Here is a 23812-nt window from a genome sequence, read left to right as displayed (position 1 = left end):
TCTTTTACAGGCCAATAATTTACCATAATAAATGGATAACAAATATTCCAATTAAGCCATCGGGCAGATATCTTAATTATGACAGTGTACTCACCATAGAGCGAGCCTCTCCTTCACTGTCGCCCAGCAGCCTGTTTATGTTGATTGACTGACCGAACTCTGTGGTCAGAAGCTTCCGTAGCCTCTGCAGAGCCCACATCCTGTGACCAGCAGCTACACAAAACAAATTTAGTTCTGTGAAAATTTATTTCGTACTTTATTAAGAAATAACCTGGTGAAGCAAGAGCACAATTCTGTACCTAGAGCACTGAGCTGAGCACAAGCAGCAAGAGAAGCGGCTAGACGGGGCACGATGCTCCTATTGGATGCAAAGTTGAGCCTAAAGTCCAGGAGACATATGACCAGATCCATGGAGGGGCAGGACAAGATACAGCGATCAGACAGCAAGTCTTTGGGACCTGAAGAAGAAGAATGAAGTCTGACTGTCACAGACATACACTTTAAAAAAATACCATCATATTATCACCAACTGGTTTCTGGACTCTACATTTTAAAGTCTCAACATTAGCTTTTGGGTACCACAGTGCTGTTGTTTTTGGGCCATATTTGGATGAGGATGGAGGTCCACATCAGCTGACACCAGAAAGCCTGGTTAACAGACTGCGTTCAGATCAGAGACTCTGATTGGCAGAGCTGAGGCCTGACTAGAGTTGGGCGATAGAACGATAACGATATGTATCGCGATATAACTTTTACTCGATAGAGAAATTAAGCTATCGCGATAGACCTCGTCGCTCTTGTCCTCTTAAAAAAAAAAAAAAAAAAGATCAGCCAATCCAAATTAAGTAGCGCAGAGCCGAACCAATCACAGCCGCAGCGTCACGTCGCGTGACTTGTTACGTACAGCACAAGTGCCAAGCCGCACGTGTGTTTGTTTGGGAAGCAGCCAGCGGGTAATGGAGGAAATGAGTGTGCCGACTAGAAAAATCAACCGAGCGTGACCGAAGAGAAAACAGATGATGGTTCCAACGCCGGAGAGATTGTCGAACGGAAGAGCCATAGAAGTTCCGTAGTGTGAAGGTATTTCGGCTATTTCAAGTCTGACAAAAAACAGAGTAGCGTGCACTGTAAATTGTGCCGAAAGCAAGTCTGGAAATACAATGAACTGGTGCATGCGTCACACTGTGCGCCACGTTATTGTTTCGGTGAAATGAATTTCTACAATACTGTTAATTCTACTCTCTGCAGTGTTTAAATGCTTACATATACACACAGTTACTGTCCCTCCACACATACGACTCGGTTCTGCTTCTATGCCCCAGCTTTGTTTACTTTTTCCCACCGAGGCTTCTAGACTTCTGATTGGCCAACATTTCTGCACGGTTAGGAATCTAGCGCCACCTGCTGCTTTGGCATGTTCATAGCAGCGTTTTCCTTCATTTCTGCCTTTATGTGTGGACGGGATTATTTTTGAAAACGGAAAATCTCCGTTTTCAAAAATACCCGTGTACGTGTGGACGTAGCCTCAGTCTCTGACTGGAAGCGCTAATTCGTCATTCGGCTTTTGTCAGACTAAAGTAACTGTTACAACTGTTTGAAAAGCTAAGCTATACAACAAGGAGAGATTGAGAATTTCCTTTTAGTTCTCAGTTTATTTGATATTGACAAAAGTTAGTCAGTTTTGTCTGTTATTCTGTAAAACAAACTAAGATTTATTTTTAGAATTAATATTTTGTTTCTAAGTGGAATTGACAATTTAGTCTGTTTCGTTTGTTCTATTTTGAAACTTAAACGCTTTAGCGGCTGCCTTTTGTGTAGTTTGCAATATTTGCCTTTATTTATCTGAAAAAGTCTCATGTTCCTTAAGTACATCTACCCTGTTGAACTTATTATGGGAAATAAATATTTAAATAAAAACAAGCTGCTGATTATTTCACATTTTACTTGTGAGCAACGGCACATTTAAATCTTACAAATATAGTTATTTGGCTTATATCGTGATAGATATCGTTATCGCCTGAAATGAAAAAAACATATCGTGATATGAAAAAATCTCATATCGCCCAGCTCTAGGCCTGACACAAAATTAGTAGCTACCATCCACTTGTTGCTGAAAAATAAAATCAACGCTGAAGTGCCAAAAGCTAAAGTTGTTCAAACGTCCACTTGAAACTGGCACCAGCAATGAGTGAGTCCCTACTGACACCAAATAAAAAACAACATGGGTTTCCATCCTACAAAAAACATGTTTAGCCTATAAAGCTATTATAAGAGCTGTACAAGGTGGAGGCTGCTGCTTGGGCACACACACCATGACAGTGTTTGTTCAGCATCAGTGCAATAGTAAACGTTTACAACCCTAATAATAAAGAACTATTATCAGAAAAGTTTGTTATCCATCATGTCTTACCCGCTGCAGGCATGATGGGGTAGACTGTGAAGCGCCAGCCCCACCCATTAACCGACCCATCACTGGTAAACTTCCATTTGAGTTCATCTCCGGGGATCCTTAATTCACTTGACCAGTCAGACCACTCCCGACCTGAAACGCAAAGCTACATTAATTTTTCATTTCTTGTATTTTGCGAGAGTAAAGTTTAATCTCTTCCCCTCATCACCTGATCTGACAGAGACAATCCTGTTGGCTCCATCCATGATTGTTAGCGGGTCGTGGCGTCTCTCGGTCGAACACTGTCGGTCAAACTCTATCCTCAGACCCTCGGCACCTGAAGAGCAAAACAGAAGTTGCTGTTTATGTCCGAGAGAGTGATTTTACTGAGATTCAATAAGACCCTGATAATGATCTCTGCCTTTCAAAGGTCTTTTTTTTTTCCTAACCTGGGATCTTTACGGTGCCGCTGGTCGATGTGTCGTCTGTGTAGGGATGGCTGCTTTCTACGACGACTGGCTGGGAGGACAGACGGCCGCTCTGAGAATCTGTAGCAACATCCTCCAATTCAGTGACGCATAACTCCAGCAGCATGTCAGCAACCTGCAAGGACCCACATACAGAATGTTAACAATTTGCAGAGCGATGCACGCACAGCTTCCAGGGAATATATGACAGTACCTGTGGATACGCTGTGCCCATGCCAGACAGCACTGCAGACAGGACCTCCTTGCCTTTCTCCCCAGAACGACAGGATACTGCAAGCTTCAACACGTCCACCATTACTCGTGTGTCATCCGGCACAAGCAGACTGGTGAACTCATCCAGGTACTGAGGCTCCGGACCAACCACTTTGCTCTGACTCTCAGAGTCCTGAGGAGAAGCAAACAACAGAAAAACCTTTAAGCTAACAACACTTGGCTCAGGGCAAAGTCTCTGCTTGCCACCAGACTGATTTACTTCTTTGGTCTTCGCCATGGTCTCAGCTATGATGCTGGCTGCTCCGGGGTCATCAGTGACAGGGATGAAAGGACGTGAGGAGGCTCCACAGGCTGATGGAGTTACTGCTGATGACGGGGTGATAGCGTCTTCAGATGAGGGAACCTGTTCATACACACCAAATTCACCCAAGTTCACCAAATGCCAACAAACAACAATATTTACTGCACACGGTTAACAAGCTCCCACTAAGAATCTTCATATCTGAGAGTAAATATACATCTAATATACTGTTTAAGGTCACAGACATTCCAACTTTTCCAAGTCCTATACTGCCTCGTTCTTGAGTTACTGTGTTCACAAAGTTGGATGTCCACGCTGCCCCTGTGAGGTGACGGCAGTATCCCATCAGCTTTTAACAGCTCAGGGGTAAAAACCACACAAATCTGTTCTCCATAGAGAAGGGCCCATCTGGGGTTCAAACTCAGGACCCTCTTGCTGTGTGGTTAGGCTGTGAAAAAAGTCAGCTTCACCAAAGTCTCAGTGCTGTGAGGATCAAAAGAAAACTATCCACCCAAAAAAGTCACAGGCCTGTTTGTTATAGGCCTGTTTGTTGCGGGTGACTACTACATACTTCAGACACACCACTCTCTGAGAGGAGAGGAGGGCTCTTTGCACAACAAGGAAGTTTAAAAACATGGATAAGTAATGGTTTCAGGTTGTTTAAATGAAGCTGGATCATGCTCAGAGATAACCATAACAGTTATCTTTAGAAAGAACACCAAGAATGGAAATGTTTGCAGAAACTTAAAGTCATAACTCTCATCAAGGTCCTGTGAGAGCTCCAAGATTGGACCCAAATGCAGTTTGCTGATGACTGCATCCCCACACCTGGTTGTCATGGACAAAAAATGCACACTGAGTGTTTTTACAATTTAACAGGAAATCAGCAGAAAGTCCAGCTGAGGCAGCGCTTCAAAAACCCAAACAGCACGAGAACAGCCTCACTGACATTTACTAAACCGTGAGGTTTTTAAGAGGCAAGGTGTATTGTGTTCCTGACCTCTCCCTTCTTGTCTTGCCAGGGATTTGGGCTGACTCGCTCTTCAGCTTCTGGTGGAACGGGAGGATCTTCTTCATCGCTCACGCTGGATGAAGATGAAGAGTCTGATGGGGGAATAGGTGAAGAGGAAGGACACTCTGTTGGCAGGATCATGCTGGCCGGCATGAGTGCACCCACCACTGCATCTCTGAGGGAACACACAACACAGTCTGTCAACGTTTAACGCCAATTAATGATGACGACTCCTGCCAGTCAGATACTTAATTTATTCAGAAACATCATCATCTTCTCCTGTTTAGAACGGAGTCAGCCAGTTTGGTCATACATAATTAAACGAACAAGATAGAAGTTACAGCATTCAAGCCCTGAATAGCTGCAGGATATAAGTTTCATATCATGTATTGTTAGTTGAATTTCTTTACCCGTTTTCTTTTACTTCTCACATTTCTATCATTTAAGGAAAGTACATTTTCCATGCAAGTCTTCCTGCACATTAGAAATAGATTTTTCAAACCGTGCACACAGCCTACCTTGCATACATGATTTGAAGGGCTGACAGCACATGAGACAGAGCCTGCTGTTTGGCCAGGTTTCCATCCAGACTGAGGAGAATTTTGGCCAGTGAGGGTCGATTAGACTTCACGCTGCTCTGCCCACTCAGCTTGTTACTCACTGATGATGAGTCACTGTCTGACTGGACACCTACAGAGTACAACACCAAAACAATGAGACGCACTGTCATTGATGGGAGGCAGCGTAAAATAGCTCCAGGTTTACTTCCAGGCCTGTGTTTTCTACCACCTGCAGCTAAGAAAAGTAACTGCTGCTGAAGCCTGATGCAGATGTTGATATGGTCGTGTTTGGGTCCTGCACACAATGAGGGAGACAATATTGACTCTGTGAAAGATGGATGTTGAGAGCTTCCAGATTGAAAAGCAAAGGCCGTACAGAAGAGAAATATATTGTTAATTTATTGCTGTGATGACCCATACTGCCCGGACGTCCTGAAGGTTGTGCTTGTTTTATCTCTGTTGTGTCGTTCTTTGTCGTGCAGCTCTTGATCTGATGGTAACTAGCTAAATGAGCTACACCTGGGCCCACTGAGAGAGACCATAATAGGAAATGAGTTTGCTTTTTAGTTTCAAATTTGAGTCAGCTCTCAGATGGGTAACCCCCATTATTTCAAGTGTTAGACAGTCCTAAATCTCCTACAGCACAAAAAAGGTCCAGAGATGCAGTTCAGGGACTCCATTAGCCGAGGGGCAGCCTAGCAAAAAGCTAGCAGCTAAAACCACAAATGTAACCATTCGCCTGTCAGTCAAAGTGTGATAAAGCAAACTTTAGGCCTTAAGCCAATTTAAACAGGTGAGTTAAATAAAAAAGTCACGATGCTATATAATTGTTAAAAAGCATAAAATTAGATGGACCTTTTAGCATCTTCCCCTGTCTATGGGGGACTGACTGACATTAAGAGCCTACTGTACACAGAGGAACTGCAGGCTTTTTAATACTTCAAAACTGAAGGTGAAAAATTAAGCCGAAAGGTTGACGTCTGACACAGTGTCGTCTTATGGAGGTGGTTCCCTTTCAGTCGATTCACTCGGTACAACACATAAGTATGGGATATCACGCCCTCGCGTGTCCTGGCTGAAGAAACCTTTATTCACGCCTTTACGGCAGATGACGTGTGATGACACGCGCAAGGCCCCGCCCGCACATATAGCCGCTGCCATCACCGTCATCCCTCAGTTCTTACGCTCTTCACCTCGCTGAGAACACCTCTGCTGAGTTGGGCTAGCTAGCTACTGCTAGTTAGCTCCGTTGTCTGCCAACTTGAACCTAGCTTAACTGCCCCTGTTGGTGTTAGCCTCCACCGCCCAGCTGGTGCGTAGGCTGCCCGCGGAGCGCTATTTTCAAGTTTTTCTTGTGCAGCGTTTCGCTTTGCGTTTTGGGAATGGACTCCAAACCGAAGCGAGCAAAGCAGAAATCTTCTGTTCGCCCCTGTCCTCAGGGATGTGGTTTCTCTTTGCACGACAGCGACCAGCACGATGCCTGCCCTGTCTGCCTGGGGATTGTCCACGCTAGGAGAGCGTTGACGGAGCCCGAAGCTTGTGCGTTTTGTCGCCAGCTCCGACGCTCGACCCTGGAAAGACGGGTGACGTTTGTGGAAAGAGTGCTGGGACGCTCGGCTGTCGCACGGCATGACCCTCTTCTTTCCGAGTCTGGAGCCCCGGCTTCGTCCGAGTCCGACGACGAAAATTTTCAGGTCGATGTCCCCGCGATTAGCTGGGCTGACCACATGGAATACGTTGACGGGTTAGCCGATGACGGACCGGAACCATGCAGGAGCGCTGACGGGCTTCAGCCTGGGTTGAAGCCCGCCAGCGCTCCCCAGGAAGACGATGACGTGCTGGACATCGGCCTGGACATCCATGGTTTGTCGGAGGATGAGCAGGAGAGCTCATTGTCGACCCAATATGCCGCCGCTGCTGCGCCGGTCGGCCACGATGACACCTCTCTTTTCTCCCTGTTTCGCCGTGCCGCTGAGAAGCTGCAGGTGGACTGGCCCTCTCCTCCACCAGCTCGGAAGCCGTCGCGGTTTGCGGGTTTTTTCCTTCCACCGGAGCCCGCAACGGCCAAAAACTGCCTCCCCATGTTCCCAGACTTTCTCTGCGAGCTAACAGCGTCATGGGACAAACCTCTGTCTACCCGCGTCACTGTGCCCGGCTATGGACAGTACATGGAATTGGACGGCGCCGAGGGAGCTGGTTTAGCTAACCCACCCCCTATGGAGCCGTCTCTGGCTGCTTATCTGGCCCCGTCCCATAACCATGGTGTCGGTGGCCCCGCAACTCTGCCGTCCAAGCACTGCAGATTCTCGGCCTCGCAGCTGGAGAAGATTTATCGGGCTCAGGCCGGCACCGCTCGAGCCATGAGCTCCGTCACCATGCTCCAGACGTACCAAGCAATGAGCCTGGCGGAGCTTGGATCGCTGGTTCCGGAGGACAGCCCGCTGTCACCTCTTCTTAACGAGGTTAGAGTCACCACGGATTACATCCTCCGTGCGTCTCGCTGTGCAGCGCTCTCCCTGGGCAGAGGGATGGCTTCGACAGTGGTGGCGCAGAGGCACCTGTGGCTGACCCTCTCCGACGTCCCTGATAGAGACAGAGCTGTGTATCTGGACGCACCAGTGTCTGCGGCTGGGTTATTCGGACATTCACTTGAAGCCATTCAGGCTAGATTCGATCTGAGGAAGAAGCAGACGGAAGCTCTGCGCGACATCATCCCCAGACGCCAGCCCCAGCCCAAGCCCACTGCTAGCTCTCACAGGCCCGCCGCTCCTCTGACAGCTGGCAAGAGACCGGCGCCCACTGCTGGAGTGGGAGGGCCGCCGGCGAGAGCACGTACTCCGGCCCGAGCTCCACGCCAGTCGGCCTGGGGCAAAGGCCCTCCCCCGGGCCCCCGACGGGACCCGACGCCCAGGAGGAAGAAGCCTCAGCCCTCCTAGCTGTGATTGCGAGTGGGGAAGGGATCCGGCAGCAGGGAGACGCTGCTCTTACCCCTCTGTTGCCGCACAAGAGGTGCCGCTTAAGTTCTGTTCAGGTTGTCAGCCCCAGAAGGCGCTGCACTTCCCTATCGCGGTCTCCCAAGCACATAACCCCTGCACACGGTTCAGATGTGTTGAATGTTCAAGCGACCACATCGAGTGTTCCCGCTGTTTTTCATTGTTATGCCCCGGAAAAGGTGCACCCAACAAAATGTATAAATGTACATGTTCCCATGTTGCAATCAATAAAGAGTGTTGTTTACTCTCAAACAATCTCAAATGCTCAACCTGCAGGCGAAATGAGCCAGGTCAGGCAGGGGATGCAGTCCCCTGCAGACACACTGGGGGGCGACGGCGCCCCGCCGTCAGTGCTGCAGGCCAGCCGGCTGGCTGCTCACTTCCCTCAGTGGCGCGCTTGCGCCCCCTCTCCGTGGGTGCTGCAAACCGTTGCCATGGGTTACCGGTTGCAGTTCCGGGTCAAGCCGCCTCGTTTCCAAAGAGTCGTGAACACGATTGTCAACCCCGAGGCAGCCTTGGTACTCAGAGAGGAAATACAGGCGCTATTACAGAAGAGAGCAATACGGGTGGTCCCCGCTTCGGAGACGGACAAAGGTTGGTACAGCCGTTATTTTGTCATTCCGAAGAAAGGGGGAGGGCTTCGTCCCATCCTCGACCTGCGAGTCTTGAACACGTACCTGCGAACGTACAGGTTCAGGATGCTAACACTCAGACAGCTCCTGAGTGCAGTCGGCCCGGGAGATTGGTTTGCGACAATCGATCTAACAGATGCTTATTTTCATGTCGCTATACACCCGAAACACAGGCAGTTTCTGAGGTTTGCATTCGAGGGCGTAGCCTACGAATACCTAGTGCTGCCGTTCGGGCTGTCGCTCGCTCCCCGCACCTTTACGAAATGTGCCGAGGCAGCGCTAGCGCCCCTCAGGAAGAGGGGCATCCGCATCTTGGCCTACCTGGACGACTGGGCTCTCGTGGCTTGCTCCAGAGAACAGGCGGAGACGCAGCTGTCGCGGGTTCTGTCACACATTCAGACACTGGGGTTCTCTGTGAACTTTCAGAAGAGCTCGCTAATCCCAGGTCAACAGATCGCTTTTCTCGGTCTGGAAATATGCTCTCTTTCCAGCCGCGCACGGTTGTCAGAGCACAGAGTGGCCGCGTTTCATCGCTGCCTCGCTCAATTTCAGCTGGGACGCAGACTGCGTTTCCAGACGATATTGCGCTTGTTGGGCATGATGGCATCTATGATCGCCGTAGTGCCGCTTGGGCTGTTGAAAATGAGAGCGTTTCAACGCTGGACTCTCTCTCACCGTTTGTGTGCTTCGCGTCACCTCCGGAGGAGGCTGCCGGTGACTGCGTCTTGCATGCTAGCTCTCCGTCCTTGGAGGGAGCCCGGGCTACTGCACCAGGGCTCTCGGATTGGGAGGGTGTTGTTTCGCAAGGTGGTGTCCACAGATGCTTCCCTAAGTGGGTGGGGAGCGCTGTGCGAGGGTGCGTCAGTGAGAGGGATCTGGTCCGCGGCTCAGCGCCAGCTGCACATCAACCACTTAGAGCTGTTAGCAGTGTTCTTAGCTCTAAAGCGTTTCCGTCCAGTCCTGCAGGGCCAGCATGTCTTAGTCAGGACGGACAATTCAACAGTGGTGTCTTATATAAACAGGCAGGGAGGAACACGCTCTCTTCCCCTGTTGCAGCTGTCTCGCTCTCTGCTGTTATGGTGCAGTGTTCATTTTCTGACTCTAAGAGCCACCCATGTCCCGGGCCACCTGAACCTGGGGCCGGACCTTCTCTCCAGGGGGGGTCCTCTGGTGAGAGAATGGAGGTTACACCCTTCAATAGTGGCTCAGATTTGGGATCTATTTGGCGAGGCGCAAATAGATCTTTTTGCTTCCAGGGTGAATGCTCACTGCCCCCTGTACTTCTCCATAATCGACCACGATGCACCCTTGGGCTTGGACGCGCTAGCGCACCAATGGCCAGACGTGCTCCTGTATGCATTTCCCCCAGTGGAAATGATATCTCCAATTCTGGAGAGGGTGCGTCGGCATTCCCTCTCTCTGATCCTGGTGGCCCCTTGGTGGCCCGCGAAGTCGTGGTATGCAGAAATAATCAGCCTGCTTGCAGCAAGTCCTTGGCAGCTTCCTCTCCGCAGGGATCTCCTCTCTCAGGCGGGGGGGGAAGTGTTTCATCCGCGCCCGGATCTGTGGCACCTTCATGCTTACCTGCTGAGAGGTTAAACTTGGTTGCTAAGGGTCTGCCACCTAGTGTGGTAGCGACGATTCAGAGCGCCAGGGCCTCGTCTACTAGGGGCTTGTACGCTTACAAATGGCGAGCCTTCGAGCGATGGTGCCAGGACCGCCACACTCTCCCATTTCAGTGCTCTATTGTGGATGTTTTAACATTCCTGCAGGAGCTGTTGGATAAAGGCCTTTCGTTTTCGACGATCAAGGTTTATTTAGCGGCTATATCTGCTTGTCATATCGGTTTTGACGGGGTGACACCAGGTGCGCATCCCCTCGCCGTGCGTTTTCTGAAAGGGGTTCGCCGGCTGAGGCCCGTGCTTAAGTCCAGTGTCCCGGCTTGGGACTTGTCTTTGGTGCTGGAGGCCCTTTGTGGCCCTCCGTTTGAACCCGTTGAGTCGGTAGATATGAAACTTCTTTCGTATAAGACCGCATTACTTCTCGCTTTGGCCTCGGCGAAGCGAGTGGGGGACCTTCATGCGCTGTCTGTGCATCCTGCCTGCACACAGTTTTCTCCTGATGGCCGCAAGGTCGTATTGCGTCCGAATGCCGCCTATCTTCCCAAGGTCATGCCTGCATCTTATAGTTCAATGGAGTTTGAGTTGCTGAGCTTTTGCTCCCCTCCTTTTGAATCTGAGGAGCAGAGGAGGGTGCATTCTCTTTGTCCGGTGCGTGCGCTACGCACCTACATTGAGCGCACTCGGGATGTGCGTTTGTGTGACCAGTTGTTTGTCTGCTTCGCTAATCCGAATAGGGGTAGAGCTCTGTCCAGACAGAGGCTGTCCCACTGGATTGTAGAAGCTATCTCGCTGGCATACAGCACCGGAGGTTTTGCGTTGCCCCACGGGGTGGGAGCTCATTCCACCAGGGGGATGGCGACCTCATGGGCTCTTTTTAGAGGGGTGCCTGTGGCTGATATTTGTGCAGCGGCTAATTGGGCGTCGCCGCACACTTTTGTGCGGTTTTATCGGTTGGACGTTACAGCCCCTTCGGTGGCTCATGCTGTCCTTTCTGCTGGGTCTACCACTCACTAAGGATGTGGTGGTCCCGTTCCGGTTCGGTGGCTGCTCTGCGGGGCGTGTATATAGGTCCCATACTTATGTGTTGTACCGAGTGAATCGACTGAAAGGGAACGATTAGTTATGTCTATAACTTCTGTTCCCTGAAGGAGAGGAACGAGGTACAACACAGGGTGGCCCCACTGAGCAGTTGGCTCGGTGAAGAGCGGCTATCGAACTGAGGGATGACGGTGATGGCAGCGGCTATATGTGCGGGCGGGGCCTTGCGCGTGTCATCACACGTCATCTGCCGTAAAGGCGTGAATAAAGGTTTCTTCAGCCAGGACACGCGAGGGCGTGATATCCCATACTTATGTGTTGTACCTCGTTCCTCTCCTTCAGGGAACAGAAGTTATAGACATAACTAATCGTTTTAGCACTTTTTGTTCAAGAAATGGTCGATGTATGCCCCATCGTCTCAATATCCAACCCCTGCAGTTGCCCTACTATTACCACAACTGGCAATATAGGATGTGCAGAGCTGGGCGCATATTTAGATAATAATGAACTCAAGAGCATCCATCAGATGTTTTTTAATAGCATATATTTACCTTAAATGCTGATTAAAAAAAGACTCTTTAAAGCATCATTGCTGAAAAATTGCTTGGCTGCACTGAATGACTGCACAGCTCCACCTTGTGGAGAAGCTGCATGTAAACAGCAAGGCTTACCCAGGTATGACGCTCCGAGGGAGTCCCTGGCTGTCTGGAAAAGAACTGGCTCATGAACAGAGGGGGTGGTCACATCCACTGTGGTCCAGGCCACACTGTGGGATGAGCCACATGCCACCCGAGTGATTTTCTGTCCCTCCAGACCCTGAACCAGGGTGGGCTTCCTGTTAACTGTGGTAGTACCATTTCCCTGCTGCCCGTGGTCATTATCACCCCACGCATACACCTGACAGAGAAGCATAAAGCCTTTAATTAGATGGAGTTTTTATTACACCTGTTATTCGTGTATGTCACAAACAAAAGGTTACGAGATACCATCAAACATTTCACACCACCTTAGATTTCTGTACATTTGACACATTTCTGAATCGCTTTGTTTCCTGTAAAGTGAAGGCTCAGCGCCAAGCTTTTACTTTCAACAGTCTCTTAAAAAACATTGACCAGCTGCCTCTTATCATTGGAGGTGATATGTTAGTATAATCAAATTTGTACTGAGGAAAACTATTAAACAAGGTGAAGAGAGAAAAAAAAAATCAGTGTGAGAGCAAAAGGTCAGAGCTAACTGCTCAATAAATCAGGTCTTTCTGCAGGAACACAAACTCACATCTGGAGCAGAGCCACGGCACTAAATGATCAGACTTTGAAGGGTGTGCTCTGGTTTCTAACACCATTTGTTGAGGTCAGTACAAACCTGTCCTGTGTCTGTGACAGCCAGACAGTGCAGCGCTCCGACAGCAACGTGGACAATCTTTTTGCCCCTCAGTCCCTCCACCATCTGGGGCTTCCGCACATGGACGTCGGTGCCGTGGCCCAACCGGAAATAATCGCCTTTGCCCCTGTTTGGAAACAGTTAACGGTCAAAGAAAGCCTGAGGACAGATAATGAATGATAACCTAAACGTGGAACACATTCATCTCACCAGGTCCACACCACTCCAGATTTAGTGAGAGCCAGGGAGAACTGTGCTCCACACTCAATCTGGCAGACGCCCTGCCCGTTGAGCCTTTCGATGTTCTGTGGTACGTTGCAGCCTTCGCTTCCTCCACGACCCAGCTTCCCAAAGTCCCCATCCCCCCAGGAGAACACAAATCCTGAAGAAAAAAACCCCAAAACATTACGGACTAGAAACTGGAACCCAATTGTGTCAAAAAAAAATTTTTTTTTTTTTTTTACTGGAACCATTTAAAAGTTCAAATTTTGCCTCTCCTGTCAGCTTTAGCACTAGTGATAAAATAACCAAATAAAGACAAGAAAAAGACTTAACAAGACGAGCCTATAAAGTTTGTAAAGCTTCTCTTGGCAAAGCAAATGGGTTTGGCACAACAGAGCACTCTGGGGATGGTTCGCTTGCTAAAGCTGTCGGACAAGACCGTTTTAAAAAAAAGGTTAAAAGTTAAAAACACTTGCATGAGTGTATTTTTTTTTTTAAGAGGAGGCTTGATCAAAGTCTAAATGCTGCTCTTCACTGTTAGTTGGTCGTATTTTGCTGATAGAAGAGAACAGACTTCACTGATCCATTACAAAGCCAGAAAGAGCTGCTGGGATTTCTGCCTGTTGGACAGTTTTTAAATGACAGAGGTGATTGAAGATAATATAGTTACTAGTTATTTTGTAATCCTTTACAGCACTTTGGTTGATGTTGCTTTATACAGCACATTAAATGTGCTGTATAAATAAAAACAACAACGATATTTTAGTTTCAATCCAATTGCATTAGTCGGCGACAATCACAATGTCAACAGTACAACGTGACTATGTTGCCAAATCCAACAGCTGTTAATCTGTAGGGCTACTTTTAAGGGCAATAAGAGAAATACCTTCATCAGTGAGGGCTAGAGTTTGAGCATCCCTGCTCCCACAAGCCACTTGGATAACACGGTGTCCCAGAAGTACTTTCACCTGAACGACAGACAGAAGAGTAAGACAATCAAATCACACGTCATGCAGTTAAGTCTGTATGTAGCAAGCAATCTGTCTGCTGCTTCAAAGCTGTGAATTCTACTGTGTAAAGTGTGTGAATTCATCATAGACTATACTGGATGCAAATTTCATCTTTCTTTGATCAGCTGATGACACAATGGGCAGCCATGTGTGTAAAGTAAACAAAGGCTGAGCTTACCAGTTTGGGCCTCAGCTGAGTGGTGTTGTCCCCGTGTCCGAGTCGGCCATATTCACCCAACCCCCAGCTGTACAGCTCCCCGCTGGATGTGATGGCAGCGCTGTGAGAGCTGCCACAGGCGATGTCACGGATGCGCTTCGTCTTCAGCGCCTCAATAAGCCGGGGCTTGTCACAGTTCCTAAAGGAAAAAATAAAGCAAACAAATAAAAATCAGACTCTTCTTAATAGTCCTTACTTATTTCTATTTCATTAGAAACTGCTGTCCATGAAGCACATATGACGATATAAAAAATTAACTACACATCTCGCTGACACAGCCTGCATCAACTAAACTGCTTGGAACATTACGTGGTAGAGGAGTTAAAAGGAGTTTACGGTTAGGTCATAAGTTGCGACATAGACTTAACACAGCTTTAGCCCCTGTTGGCCTGCCTTCACTACAGCATATATCTGCACCCAACAGCTTTAGCTAACGTTATAAAGAAATGCCCAAACTGACTGACTCCGTTCTAAACAAGAGAAGATGATGATGTTTCATGACAAAAAGGTGCATTGTAAGTGTAATCATCATATTGTGCTGACTGTCTTTTTTTTCATAATCAGTGCATGCAACAACTATAATTAAGATTTAAAGCTGATAAATCATGAAAAGGTTTATTTAAGAATAAATCACAATGACGATTAAGGACGAGTACAGCTACAAGACTATATGAAGGCAGTAAACTGTCAAATCAAACTCCTGAAGTTGGAACACAGCTTGTGAAATCATGAGCTCAATTTATACTTCAACCTTACACTGAAGAAGATCTACAGGACCTTCAAAGCTGAAAAGATAAAAGCTATTACCCTTTTAGGAGTGTTTTATTATAATTAAACTGAGCCAATCGGCGTGTAGCTCCACAGTGTATGAGCTGTTGACTGACTGTTGACTGTCTGAGAAACTACACACATTTTTGTTATTTCTTTTATTAATTCATCACTTCATGTGGATATTATACAAGTCATAGTTTGCTAAAAATACACAGTGAGTTTAATAAAAGGTGCGTTAAGTATCTGGGGTGTGCACAGTGGCCACATTCAATGACTTACATTCTACTAAAGTGCCCAAGCTTGCCGTCGTCTCCTTCGCCCCAGGAAAACACCTTCCCGTCCACAGTCAGGGCCATAGCGTGGCGTCCTCCTGAATGCACAGCGACCTTCTTTATCACGTAGTTACTGAGGGCGGTGATCTGACGGGGGATTGGGATGGTCCCACTGGAGAGGCCCAAACCCAATCTGCCATTAGTTGCCTCACCACATGCGTAAATCTTCCCCTCGACAGTCACTGCAACGACGACATATCAGTTACACACTACTGTAGCACAACACGTGTGAATGGACAGATCTTCAAAAGCATTTCTATTCATTCCTCACCTGCAAAGAGGCTTTTGGAGCCACCAGCCACTTGCACCACATTGAGTGCAGACAGGGTTTCGGAGAAGGATGGCACTTTGATCTGTGAACAAACCGAAAGAGATTAGAGAGTGCAGCTCACTCACACCCAAAGGATGTTTTCCTGTCCATGCTGTGTACACACACACGCACACGCGCACACACACACGCACACACACACACACGCACACACACACAATATATATCTGGAAAAAACAAACATCAGATGTTAACGTGGAGGGGGAAAAAAGTTAAAATTTGAAGCGTGTAAATCACTGGTTAGTGTTCATACTACATAGTTTTTAATTTGGGACAAAGGCACACAAGCCCTAAACTTTCAATTACTGATTCATTAGGAGAAACGGCACCTTGGAGCCTTTGAGTCCTCCCAGTTGGTCCTTGTCATTCAGACCCCACACAAAAACTTTGGTCCTGATGGTGGCTGCGGACTCCAGTCCTGACGGCTTCTTCCGAGCAAGACTGAAAAGTAAAGCGAGAGAGGCTGAATATGGATTCACATTTTTCCTTGTTTTAAAATAATAATAAAAAATTTTAATAAAACATTGTTGCACAGTTACGTTTGTCACAAGTTTAAAACCACTATCAGGGAGTGCTGGCAGACTGAAATAGCTGCTAAATAGAATTTGATAGTAACAAAGGTCTTACTCTTTTTAACCAGAGCCTGAGGAAATAACAGAATCACTGCCACAGAGCACAGTAATGGGATGCCCTGTGATTCTAAGTAGCACTTATGCCATTTGTGCTCATGTAGCTTGTGAATGGCGCTCTAACACACTGAACAGTGTCAATAACACTATAAAGGAGCCCCAAGCATGCTCAGGTTGATCTACTCAGGCCAGGGCCGAAGAGCTAGCCTCTCTGGGTGGACGTGGAATATTTCCCCCTGTGCCTAAAAGTCTCTGCACAGTAGCAAAGGCCATGGTGAGCTGAAGAGCAGCAGCTGAAAAATTTCTGCCAGCCAGTGTTTACCTGGCCTAGTGTGGGCGCCTGTCCCTATCTGGCCAAAGCTGGGGGAATGAGGGCCACTGGGGGAAATGTAAAAAGGAGGGTCCTTGGCCATTCGTAAGCCCCCAGTGTGGGCACTGAACACGCTCCACTTACTCAAAAACGTCCACAGGCAACTGAGTGAACTGCAGCCAGATCTGCTTTACTGCTACAGTCTCGAGGGCAGTGGTTTTTTTCCTTTTTTTTCCAAAATCCATGGACAAGTTCAAAATTCTCCAAACACAAGTCGCTGTCAATGACTATAGATGACTGCTGACTAACAGTCAGTGGGCCAGTGTGTGTAATCTACGTGACCTCAGATCCCCATTTCTATTGATATAAGCCATAACAGTGGAAGCATCTGACCTCACTAAAACATGATGCCCTTTCAGCCAAGAGAGCAAATGTTTTAGCGACTGATAAACTGCCAGCAGTTCCAGACAGTTTATGTGCATGAACTGTCTGTGGGGGGCCTAACGATCATTCACTGTTCTCCCCTCATAAGTTCACCCTGGTCCACAAGGGAGGCATCTATGGAGACCACCTTCCTGGCTAAAACCATGCCCAGAGTCTGACCTGAGCAGTCCATGGAGGGAGTCACGATGACGGTCTAATCCCAGTGAGGCCACTCAGAGCTGAAAACCTCTCATGTACCCAGCGGTATCTCTGCTAAAGAGGAATCCATCAGGCTCAGCAGCCTCTGGCACTGTCTGAGGGTAACAGAGCTGCCCTGCAACAAAGAGCTATGGTTGACTGCATCGTCACCAGTCTGTCTGGAGAAAGTCTTCACTGGAGGGCATCAAGTCTGAGCGCTGTGAAGTTAATATGTTCAGTGGGTCTCAATACGCTCTGTTCCACATTTATCTGGAAGTCTAAATTCTCTTCCTGTTGACAGGTAGGAGCTGGCAGCAGCCAGTTTTTGACGTGTGCTGCTACTCAAATGTCCTTTTGCTGAGTAGTACCCACTGCTGCCTCAGTGCATCTCACAAACATCATTGGGTTCGGTGACAGGCCACATGGTAGAACCAAAAACTCACAGGCTATCCCCTGGAAAGCGAATCGCACATATGTATGATTGGAACCTGGAAATAATTCTGCCTCATCTCACCTCCCAGCTGCAGTTTTTTCATCATCCTCTTCTTCATTGTCAGAGGCCAGGAAAGGGACTGTAGCCAGGTCTTCATCCTCAGCTCTAATGCGTCCCACAATGCCGAGTCCGTGAATCTTGCAGTCGATACCAGAGCTGCGGCATTGCTTGATTGCAATCTCAATGTACCTGTGATACTGTTGGGGGTGTTTATATAAAGTTATTACGACACTTGAGCTTAGGGGGAAAACAAAAACAATTAGAAGCAGTCAGTCAGTTATTGAAGCAGACAAACCTCAGTGCAGTCACAAAGGAGGAGGACAGTGGTGTCAGTGGGATTGATGTTAATTGTCTTGAGTTCAATTAAGTTGTTCAAAGAGTTTCCACCTGCGTGATAAAAATGTCAGAATGATCAAAATGCTAAAAAACAAACAATTGGTCTCAAAGTTTAAAATTAAACTGTCATCTGCTCAAACAAAAGGGAAAAAAATACTAAAATCAGTACAATTTTACATAAAACAAAAAACATCTGAACTCACCTGACACCACCACTAACGAGGGCATGTAGCTGCTGTCCGCCGGGTCTACGATCATCTTCAGCCTGTGAACAAGAACGTCTGGGAAAAGCTCAAGACGAATCCAGTGCTGCAAAGAAAAAGAAAATATTAAACGTTAATAAAGCAAACTAATCAGGCTGTCATCCGGCCTATTAGACTATGCAATTCGCTCTTACCTTCCCCTGTGAGCCAGAGGACTGCCAACACTGATCACTGCAGTCGATGAGGCGCGAAGCCTGGTTAACCGACGACGACACGTTGAGGCTCTTGACGGCTCGAGACCAATCGTCAATCAGCATCCCACGCTGGCTGCTGTGGTGCTTCTTTAGCTGTTTTCCTGAACGCCCACAGAAAGCCGGAGACTGGCCTGTTTGTGGAGAAGGTGGAGGACAGGTTTATGCACACGTACGTAGAACCACCACAGAATTTTATGTTGGCGAATGTAGGACTAACCAGGCTCATTGATCCTGCCAAAGGAATGTCTGGTGTTGTGTTTGCGTGTCTTGAAGCAGTTTTCACAGAAGTCAAAGTCGTCACAATTTTTACATTTAAATCTGGGGCCATTAATAGGAAACATCTGGCAGCCGTCACATCTGGAGAAAGCAATAGGGTTTCATGTAAAATGTTCAGTTCAAGCAAAATCTAATTCACCTATTTTCCTTATGGGTCTTGGTCCATTTATTTCACTGCAAGTTTCTTAGCTTTGAAAGCAAACTATAGACCTCCCTCTTCTTGAATATACTCACTCTGTGCTGCTCAAAGCATCAAAAAATTAGATCTGAATACCTCAGCTTCAAATGTACCTTTCCAGAAATAATGACTCGGTTACTCAAAACCATGTGCAAAGACTACAGATATATTTAAAATAAATAAAAATAAATTCCCACGTGAAACTGCTCAGAACAAGGTAAGTGGATCTTCTAGAAATATTGGCCTCGTTGCTCAGAAGGAGACTTTCCTCGCAGGTTAATGCTGAAACACCTGTGTGGGATGTGGTTACTGCTCAAGTACAGTGGTCATTTTATTCTGATGATGTTGATTTTCAACATCTGCAGGAACTTCATGTAGCTGTGATCTGCTTGACTGACCCCTTCGTCTAAAGCTTGTTAACAAATTGACACCAAGCTAGTGGTGGATGATGTCTTAGCAACTGTTAAAATATAAACAATTAGTTTAACCAATAAGTATTTCTGCTACTAAGCAATATATAAAAATCTGGACAACTAATCCCTCACATTGCTACTCACAACATACTAAGATACCAATTTAGTACATCTTTACCTCACTCCAGGATGAACACTGGGGACCAGTTCCATCTCAGACAACAAACCAGTCCAGTGGGACTGCTGTGGAAAGTCGACAATCACATCTTTTCCATTGGCACTGAAAGCTAAAAAACAAACAATGAGGCTCTATTAGCACAATAAACTGTGGATTCAAGTTACAATAACAGAAGAAAAATCTGTTGTTGTTGTTGACTGAAATAAAATTTTCAATTCAATTCAAAGAAAAACAGATGATACTCTGTCTTAAGACTGGAGTGACTCTGCTTACCTTTAACCACCCCCACACTCCTGTGTGTGACAGAGCCCCACTTGTACTTTGGTGTTGTGACTGTGGGCTTCACCCTCACTTTGTCACCAATCTTTATGTGAGAAGGAGAACTCTGTGGTGGGAATCCTGAAACGGCAAAATCAGAGACACGGGTTTCTTATGTCTATTTACTTCCTGTTATTAGCATGCCTGCAAAGCATCACATTAACTGTTATCTTACCAAGCAGCTCGATGTGGATGTAGCGAACCCAGTATGTTCCTCCTTTATTTTGCCAGTCACACTGCACATTCAAGTCATGAAGCCCATCTCTGTCCAGCTTAATCACTTTGCCCACATCGCCATCATACACTTCCTCGTACGTTCTGCAGCACTTCACCATCATCCCCACCTGTAGGGAAGCCGCTGAGTCGTAACACCAATTCATCATGTCTTTAAGGCAGATTCAGAAAACATACAAAAGCAAACACTCTCACCTGAATGTTCTCTCTCACATAAACAGCGTAATCATCGTTGCTTTGGAAATCAGATCTCTTCTTAAATATCTGGCTTTCAGTCACAACTGCACCTGAAGGCTAATGTGACAGACACGTATTTTAATCATATATGAAGGTATTAATAATTGAATCTGACAAGCTGAGGGACAGGTAACTGTGAGGGTCACACCAGAAATAAAAGAGTAAGGAACACACCACAGAGAATGCCGGCTCTGCCTCCTCCAGCTCCTCCAGCACCTCCTCATCTGAGTATTCATCAGACACAGTGTCGGCATCTGACAGCTCAGTGACATGAACGTCTGGATGGTCGAGCAGCCAGCTCACCAGAGTCTCAACACCTGATGGATATGCTCAGTTACTCTCCTGAGGTAAATGTCTAAACATCATGAGGCAAGCAGGCCTTGTTTTATGAAAAACAAATCGGTATCTCATACTGTATCTTTTCAAAATCAGCTGTTTGTTTTTTTGTTTTGTTTTTAAAATGCACAAGAACTTTAATATATATTTAATGGATCCACTGAAAAATGTTACCTTCATATTATTAACATTTCCTGACCTACAGGCCTTTAATGTACGTGGGTACCTTTTCCAGATATGTGTAATTTCACATTAAATTATCTATAGCGCTACCAAGCACTCATGTGATAAGATACCTGGGATACCGGAGGCATTGCCTGTAGTCCCAGACAGAGATTTCAAGGCAAACTCGATGTTTTTCCGAGGGAATCCCATCTCCATGAGCTGGCCAACTATTGGTAAGGGCGGGATAGGGGAGGACTTCTGTTTCTTCTGTTTGGGTGGTCTGATGTGCTGCGTGGTGATGGGTGTGGTGGCTTCACTAGAGCTGCTTTCCTCAAACAGCGGCGAGGATGGGTGGGCAGATTCCACAGCCAGGTACTGACACACTGCCAGAGCTGCCGCCTGCACATACATATAACGTCAAAGTCACACCGAATACATCAGCAACATTACCGCTGACACCAGCTGTCTGCAATCAGCTAGACTGACATACCTCCATCTCTTGCCTGTCAAAAATGGCTTTGATGGGAGAAGGCTGTGTGGCGGCAGAAAGCAGCTGCTGCAGGAGAATCAGTGGAGGCAGAGGTCCCTCAGGAGACAAGTCGCCCACATCAGGAGATGAAACCACTGGATCCTCTGCACATAGAGAGAGACAAGTTCTGGACAAGATCTAGATTGAAAAAAAAAAAATTCTGGTGGCTACCAGTGGTACCCCTCAGCCTCATAGTAGATGCACCTATGGTAGAAATTTTAAAATCCTATGTTGCCTATTTCTCAAGTTATTGCATTCACAAGATTTTCCTAAACTTGATCCGTGCCCTCGACCTTAAGGTTAAATCGAACTCTACATTTTCACTTCAAAGGTAAGCAAATAAAGATTTAAACTCTGATCAGCAACTTGCTGTACATTTTAAGAAAACACCCACAGTGTGCAAGGCCTTCAAACCTTAAATGGCTAGAATTTGCTCCAAGTATGGAAACACATCTGATATCTCAGTAATGTCCTGTGAACTGAACCTTGAAATCACTAAACTGCATCAAACAGCAGTAATAGTCCCTAATGATCAAACTTCCTCAGTCCATTTTTAAGATGTACTAACCTAGCCTTTCACTGGGTGAGGTCTTACCACTGGGATTGGGTCCTATGTCCACCACTGCAGGTTGGGAGAGGATCTGCCTGAGTTTGTCCTGATGAGACAGCAGGGCCCGAGCTGCCTTTAAAACATAAAGCCTCAGCTGCTGGCACCGCAGCAAAGAGAGGTCCACCTGGTCGGCTGGAAACAACAGCATTGATTACACCCACTAAACTTTCAGTCTGTGACCAAACAAACGCTTTCAGTGTCTCAAATATTGCCAGAATACTATAAAACATACTGCTGTAAACAGAGTCGATGATTTTTCTTAAAAATTGTTCGTTTGTTTATTTCAGTTACATGCAAGGCAATCAAGTCTGCACCTGTAAGCCCTCGGCTAAGTGACTTTTTCATGCGTTGTTTTTCCAGTTTGCTTCCAGCCAGGCTGACCAGCTGGGCCCAAACAGCCAACATGGGTTCAGTGAATGGCAGGTTCTGCACACTGAAGGATATGGCAGGAAGCTAAAGAGTAGAAACATTAAATAAAGTCAGACTGCTAAGTGGAGCCAGTTTCAATGCATCTGTGAGTATCTGAGCATTCCCGCACCGTTTTAAGATGGCTGAGCAAGCAAACTCTGCAGGTTCTCATCTCATGAAACTGGACAGTGATGCGCCCTTTTGGGGTGATGCGTGTGACCGTTCCCTCTCCATACTCCTCGTGAACGACTTGGCCACCAAGCCTGAGGCGCCCGTCGATCCCACCAATCACCGCCAGCACTGCCATCAGACTGCCCACTCTGGGACCCTCCAAATCAGGGAAACACTCCTCCAGGAAACACTGACAGTTCTGGACATTTATAATTATCGCTTTGTTAGAGCTGACTGGCAGAATAAAAGCACTGTTGTAAGTTAACATTTAAGCAACACGGTAATTGGACTCATAATGCCACAATAAATCTTACCACTTCAGATTGGCAGCTTGCCATAACATCTGCGATGGAGCTCAGCTGGTTGTTGATGTAATCATTTATCAGGCTGTTCCACTGACTGAGAGAGTGCAGAGTACGCAGAACAGCCACAATCTCCTCTGCCAGCGTGCTGCTGTGAGTGGCTGTTAGAGACGCCTGTGGGCGGGACTTCCTCCTTCTCAGGGAACCTTCTGAGAAGGAACAACCAATTAAAAATACAATGACAACAACAGCATTGCATTTGTTACTTTAAGCCTGAACCATTGCAGCACCTCGGAGGAGTGGCAGGTCTGATGAGCAGGTGCTCAGCAAGCTTCCCAAAAAGCCAAACAACTTCTCCACCAGGAACTTCATGTCCTGAGAGCGCTCCGTTTTGTCCCATGAAGGCAGGACCGCCTGAAGGAGACGTAGTGCCAAGATCTGGAAACACAGGGTGAATGAGAGAAAAGATGACATCTCCACTCAGATTGTGTGGCTAATTTACTGGTTGATCAACAAAAATAAATTATGTGCTTCTGTAGAAACTACAAAAGCTGTTTCTTTAACTTGTTTTTGGACTGTAGGAGTGAGAAGAAGCAAAACCTTTCATCTAAACTACAGTTAATGGAAAGATTAACTGTAAATGTTGAGAATCTAATTCTTCGTGATTTTTCTCTTAGTTTGACAAACTGCAGTTAACAAATCTCTGTTTAGAACCCAAAATAATTTAATAATATGCTTCCTATAACTATATTTAACAATGAACAACACATTTCTCTACGTAACAGGATAGAGTTTTCTAGTACTAAAGAATGGCATCATTAATAGCAGAGGAAGCAAATCCTGGTACTCAACCTGTCTCTGCAAGGTAATAGCATTGAAGGACTGGTGTCCCTCAACAATTCGGATGAGCAGTCCGATCCACGCAGAGGTACTGAGGGTGCTGCACATCTGCGGCATGAGAGCAATGCTGCGTATGAAGCCGAGGGTACACCAGCTCCTGTGCTGCTCCCGAGACACCAATCTGTGCGCGTGACAGCCTGACAGCACAGAGGAGGTCAGGTTAGAATAACATGCTGTTCAATATAAGACCTTAGGAAAAAGAA

General features: G+C 46.8%; 1 protein-coding gene across 7 annotated transcripts in view; it reads right to left on the bottom strand.

The window, feature by feature from the left end:
- The window catches only part of herc2 (HECT and RLD domain containing E3 ubiquitin protein ligase 2), a 61921-nt gene that overhangs the window by 10993 nt on the left and 27116 nt on the right, over positions 1-23812 (bottom strand). For 4 of the 7 annotated variants that reach the window (XM_080297174.1, XM_080297179.1, XM_080297177.1 and 1 more), the window contains 35 exons: positions 23562-23746; positions 23000-23147; positions 22722-22918; positions 22367-22606; positions 22143-22281; positions 21787-21960; positions 21180-21322; positions 20821-21088; positions 20363-20505; positions 20147-20245; positions 19893-20061; positions 19673-19798; positions 19400-19508; positions 18572-18711; positions 18295-18485; positions 18101-18206; positions 17857-17948; positions 17583-17758; positions 15838-15949; positions 15452-15533; positions 15128-15362; positions 14039-14216; positions 13737-13818; positions 12839-13010; positions 12611-12755; positions 11920-12145; positions 4922-5093; positions 4392-4578; positions 3350-3493; positions 3071-3262; positions 2839-2992; positions 2619-2726; positions 2411-2542; positions 300-458; positions 95-213 (listed from right to left, as the gene is read on the bottom strand). In XM_080297174.1, the coding sequence (XP_080153300.1) occupies positions 95-213; positions 300-458; positions 2411-2542; positions 2619-2726; positions 2839-2992; positions 3071-3262; positions 3350-3493; positions 4392-4578; positions 4922-5093; positions 11920-12145; positions 12611-12755; positions 12839-13010; positions 13737-13818; positions 14039-14216; positions 15128-15362; positions 15452-15533; positions 15838-15949; positions 17583-17758; positions 17857-17948; positions 18101-18206; positions 18295-18485; positions 18572-18711; positions 19400-19508; positions 19673-19798; positions 19893-20061; positions 20147-20245; positions 20363-20505; positions 20821-21088; positions 21180-21322; positions 21787-21960; positions 22143-22281; positions 22367-22606; positions 22722-22918; positions 23000-23147; positions 23562-23746 (5444 nt within the window). The remainder of the gene's footprint in view (positions 1-94; positions 214-299; positions 459-2410; positions 2543-2618; positions 2727-2838; positions 2993-3070; positions 3263-3349; positions 3494-4391; positions 4579-4921; positions 5094-11919; positions 12146-12610; positions 12756-12838; positions 13011-13736; positions 13819-14038; positions 14217-15127; positions 15363-15451; positions 15534-15837; positions 15950-17582; positions 17759-17856; positions 17949-18100; positions 18207-18294; positions 18486-18571; positions 18712-19399; positions 19509-19672; positions 19799-19892; positions 20062-20146; positions 20246-20362; positions 20506-20820; positions 21089-21179; positions 21323-21786; positions 21961-22142; positions 22282-22366; positions 22607-22721; positions 22919-22999; positions 23148-23561; positions 23747-23812) is intronic. The other 3 variants (XM_080297178.1, XM_026159792.2, XM_080297176.1) reach the window with 2 other exon arrangements.

This window comes from Astatotilapia calliptera, chromosome 23, assembly GCF_964374335.1.
Source record: "Astatotilapia calliptera chromosome 23, fAstCal68.1, whole genome shotgun sequence".
Taxonomy (NCBI): domain Eukaryota; kingdom Metazoa; phylum Chordata; class Actinopteri; order Cichliformes; family Cichlidae; genus Astatotilapia; species Astatotilapia calliptera.
The sequence above is the reverse complement of the archived record's forward strand: the minus strand, read 5'-3'. Positions and strand labels throughout refer to the sequence as shown.